Raw genomic sequence first — 5,000 nt, forward strand, 5'->3', positions numbered from 1 at the left:
CTATAAAACCAACAAAAATACTAAATGTACATTTTAACAAACCTGATGCTGCTTTTAAATCTAGTTTAACTGATTTATGAATGTTCAAGCTTTTGAATAAAGCACAGAAACGTGTTGGACTTTTGACTTTTTCCTCCTTTATCATCTGTTCTAACATCCTGAAGCTAAGGTTTCTGTCTAAACTTCAGCTGTTAATACTTACAGTTCTTTTATTGATCATTAATAATCATTTTGATGAGTAATCAATAACTCACCTCCACTCAACCTGCAGCTCAAACCTCTGAATGCTGTTTACAACACAGCAGCAGCTTTAAAAAACCAACAACATTGATTACAGAAACAATATCAGCTAAAAAATATGGAGATATGACTTTTGGTCCATATTGCTAAGTGATTTTATTATATATTGATCTTATTATATATTGATATTATTATATATTGATCTTTGTATGTAAACATGCTTCAATGGAAACGGCTTATTTGTTTAGAGAGCATCTGTTCAGTGTGTGTGTTTGTGTGTGTGTGAGTGTGCGTGTGTGTCTCTGTGTGTGTGTGTGTGTGTGTGTGTGTGTGTGTGTGTGTGTGTGTGTCTGTTTGTGTGTCTGTGTGTGTCAGCAGTTTGTCCTTCTGTAGGCTCATTAGAGACGAGCAGCTAGGAATGCTGGGTAATCAATACTGCTGAGACCCTCAGAGACTCAGACACCGCCGGAGAGAGAGTTTCGTCTTTTTTGTCCTTCTTTGTGTGTGTGTGTGTGTGTGTGTGTGTGTGTGTGTGTTTACATCCCGTAACCGTGGAAACCGTTGTGATGCTGCTCTCATCGCTTTCCGTCTTTAAATGTCTTAAATTCCTGATAAATACAACGTAGACTCTGACTGTGATTGACAGCTGCCTTCACTAATTACCTGTGTGTGTGTGTGTGTGTGTGTGTGTGTGTGTGTGTACCAGAAACACAGCAACATAAATGGTCTTTGACCGATAACGAGACAACACTGAAAGCAGACATTTGGTTTCAGGTTGTTTCTGGATGCAGCTGAAGTCTCTGTTCTTTGTCTTTTCTCCTTCATCCCTCCATCTCTCCTGGGAGAGAGAGAGGAGAGGAGGAGAGAGGGGGAGGAGAGGGGGAGGAGAGGGAGGGAGGATGACAACAGACAGAGAGACAGTAGGAATAGATGAGAGTTCAGGGTTACAGTTGTCAGACTGACACAAAGACGAAATATAAAAGTACTGCAGTATTATGAGCGATGTAGTATGCAGTATTACAGTAAAGTACTGCAGTATCATGAGTGATGTAGTATGCAGTATTACAGTAAAAGTACTGCAGTATTATGAGCGATGTAGTATGCAGTATTACAGTAAAAGTACTGCAGTATTATGAGAGATGTAGTATGCAGTATTACAGTAAAAGTACTGCAGTATTATGAGCGATGTAGTATGCAGTATTGCAGTAAAAGTACTGCAGTATTATGAGCGATGTAGTATGCAGTATTACAGTAAAAGTACTGCAGTATTATGAGTGATGTAGTATGCAGTATTACAGTAAAAGTACTGCAGTATTATGAGCGATGTAGTATGCAGTATTACAGTAAAGTACTGCAGTATTATGAGCGATGTAGTATGCAGTATTACAGTATATATTATTATATATGACATCATTAGATGTATTAACAGCATGATTAATGGTTCCTTCTTCTTCTCTCTGCAGGTTCTTCTTGAAGTTTTTCCTCAAGTGTAACCAGAACTGTCTGAAGAATGCCGGAAACCCCCGAGACATGAGGAGGTTCCAGGTAACACACACACACACACACACACACACACACACACACACACACACACACACACACACACACACACACACACACACACACATAGATATTAAAGTTTCATTCATAAACTGCAGCAGATGTTTGAGCTGCTGGAGGAGAAGATGGAGGGAGAGTCTGTCTGAAACTAAAAGAACAGAAGAGTGTTAGAGGATCTCCTCCTGTCTGTGTGTGTGTGTGTGTGTCTGCTGTCACACACACACACACACACACACACACAGAGACACACACAGACTCTCCACGCTGCGCTGAGCGAGCTGACAGGATGTTATGTCCAGTTAAACCAGGAGAGAGGTGGGGGAGGGGGGGGGGGGGGGGCAGGTGAAGTCAGGTGAAGCCTCTGGACCGGTCGGCGGTTGTCGTGGCGATGGCAGTAGGGTTGAAGGATGTGCTGGTTAGTCACCGTGGCGACAGAGAAGACACCTCTGTGTGACCTTCTGCTCCGTCGTCATGCATCAACGGCAACAACCTCGCCACGGCAACCAGCCACGGCAACCGGCCCCGACAATGATGAATGACCGGCGAGCTGTGACATCACACGTGACATCACAGCGTGCAGACAGCAATGATTGTTATAATTATAGTTTTTAAAATCAGACTTTACATGTTTGAATTTATTTTATTTGTTGTTTTTCTTCAGATTACTTGACTGTTTTTCACTCATTCATCTCTGAGAGAAAGATAAAAACTAAACTCTTCACTTCAGCTTTTTACTTCTTTTAAAATGTCGTGTTTTACTTGATTTTGTATTTATTCCATTTTTGTTATTTTAAACATTGCTTTGCTTTATGCTGCTTTAATATGAAACATGATTAAAACAATACAAATTAAATTAAATTAAATACGAAATACAATAAATGTATTTTAAGCAATTTGCATTTATTGTCTGAAAGCTGCGATACAAATAAAGTTACTATTATTCTAGAACTGCAGCAGCACACATGTGTCTGCTCAGTTTAACGCTGACTCTGCATTTGGGATATAAAGCCTTGATAAACACTGAGTGAGTGTGATAGTTCTGACTCTCTTGTGTGTCTGCAGGTCGTCGTCTCCACCACGGTGAACGTAGACGGTCACGTTCTCGCCGTCTCAGACAACATGTTCGTCCACAACAACTCCAAACATGGCCGCCGAGCCCGGAGACTAGACCCGTCTGAAGGTAAGAAGGTTCCACTTTCCTTCACTACGTGCCTCAGGATTATTAACATCAAAGAAAACTAAAACTAGCGGTGAAATAATAATGTTATTAACTGAAATAAAAATACAAATGAACAAAGCAAAACTGACTAAAACTACAATGTATTAGGATCATATGTGTAAAATAATGAATAAATACTGAGCAGACGGAGAAAAATCATAAATTGCACGTTAAGCATCTTCTTCTTCTCGTTTGTTATGCAGCGTGCGCTCTGCTGCCCCCTACTGGAAGCAGCCTGTTATCTCAGCCCGTTTTTATGACGGCGTGTTAGTGCCATATATGTTGTTTTTTAAACTGAGTGGGGGGAGGGGGGGGGGATTTAGAGAAAAAATCATTTCTGAGAATTTAAGTCATAACTTTACAAGAAAGAACAGTAAAAAGGTTTTATTGTGCTGAGCGGTCGCGTAGCCTCGCTCATCCGTCTGATCACTTGGGTTTAACAATAAGGAGAAACTTATCTAGTTATCTTGTTATCTGAGTTTTTATCTTGTAAATTCACGACTTTATTCTCAGAAATTAGGGGTAGTAGGGCTGCTTCCAGTAGGGGGCAGCAGAGTGCACGCTGCATAACACACAAGAAGAAGAAGATGCTTAACGTGCAATTTATGATTTTCTAGAAAGAAGAAGAAGAAGAAGAAGTTCCAGACAGAAAACGTCACAGATCAATATGGGAACATTTAGACTCTGCAGTAGATAAAAGTAAAAGAGTGGTGATGAAGAGTGATGATGATGATGATGATGATGATGATGATGATGGTGATGATGATGATGATGATGATGATGATGATGATGATGATGGTGATGATGACTGATGGGAACATTTTTGGGATAAAAGCTAAAAGGGAAAAATCCCACTAATGTGAAAGTCCAGCTTGGAAGCTCAGTCAGTTCCTCCTCATCAAGGCTTTGCTCCTGATACCTGAAACACTAAACTACTCAATTAACTAAAAGTACTTCATCGCTTGTTAAACTCACTAAAACTAAACTGAAAAACTTAATAAAAATAAAAACTAATGATAATTATAAACTATAATAATTCTTTTTTTATGGCTGTCAAATGTCTAAATGGACCCAACCAGCATGTAAAGGGTTAAACAGCAGAGGAGCCGGTCAGGAACCCTGAGGAGCTCCAGCTCGGCTTCATCCTGTTAATGAAACACTTCCTGTCTCATTTACTGATCGTTATAATTAAACCAGCTGATTGATCACAGCTGATTCTGGGTTGATTTTGATCTGAAATGATGTAATAATATAATAAAAGCAGCTTTGACACACTGAGCGCGGCAGGCTGAGCCGAGAGGAGGCAGAGAGAGGAGAGTAATTTGGTCTTTTGAAGAGAAATCGCCCCAGTGGCTTGTGGGTAGGAAGACCAGACGCCTCGCCGTCCCCCGAGAGGTGTGTGTGTGTGTGTGTGTGTGTGTGTGTGTCTTTTTTTGCGGGCCGTTCAACCTCTTTAATTGCCCTCCTAATTAAAGACGGTAACCACGGTAACCGCCCCTCCCAATCAGAGCGCAGCAGAGTCCCGTGGGTTTGAGCCCTGTTTGTGTGTTCCGCTCCGCAGCAGCACTTTGTTCCGCTCGGCTCTGACTGACTCCGGCTCAGCTTCTCCTCAAACCGGTAAAATGAAGCTCTGGAGTCTGAACGGTGGCAGGAAACAGAGAATACTGTTAATCTGTTATTCTATGTTTTTATTAGTTTGGTCCATAAAATGTGAGTAATGTTTTTTAAAGTCCAAACTGACATCTTCAAATGTCTCAAATATTCAGTTTAGTGTCACAGAACCGAAAGAAACAGAACATATTCACTTTGAAGAAGCTGAATAAGAGAATTTGGACTTTTTTAACTTAAAAAATGACTCAAAATGATTCATCTATTATCAGATGGTTCAGTCCAAATGTTTCAGTCCAGATGTTTCAGTCCAAGTGGTTCAGTCCAAGTGGTTCAGTCCAAGTGTTTCAGTCCAGATGGTTCAGTCCAAGTG

At 40.7% G+C, this 5,000-nt stretch overlaps 1 protein-coding gene across 3 annotated transcripts in view; it reads left to right on the plus strand.

Moving 5' to 3' along the window:
* The window catches only part of LOC134003401 (transcription factor COE3-like), a 43,590-nt gene that overhangs the window by 16,628 nt on the left and 21,962 nt on the right, over window positions 1–5,000 (plus strand). For 2 of the 3 annotated variants that reach the window (XM_062442598.1, XM_062442599.1), the window contains exons 8-9: window positions 1,704–1,785; window positions 2,863–2,980. In XM_062442598.1, the coding sequence (XP_062298582.1) occupies window positions 1,704–1,785; window positions 2,863–2,980 (200 nt within the window). Of the gene's footprint in view, window positions 1–1,703; window positions 1,786–2,862; window positions 2,984–5,000 lie in introns of all 3 variants that reach the window. The other variant, XM_062442600.1, reaches the window with a different exon arrangement.

This window comes from Scomber scombrus, chromosome 21, assembly GCF_963691925.1.
Source record: "Scomber scombrus chromosome 21, fScoSco1.1, whole genome shotgun sequence".
NCBI lineage: Eukaryota > Metazoa > Chordata > Actinopteri > Scombriformes > Scombridae > Scomber > Scomber scombrus.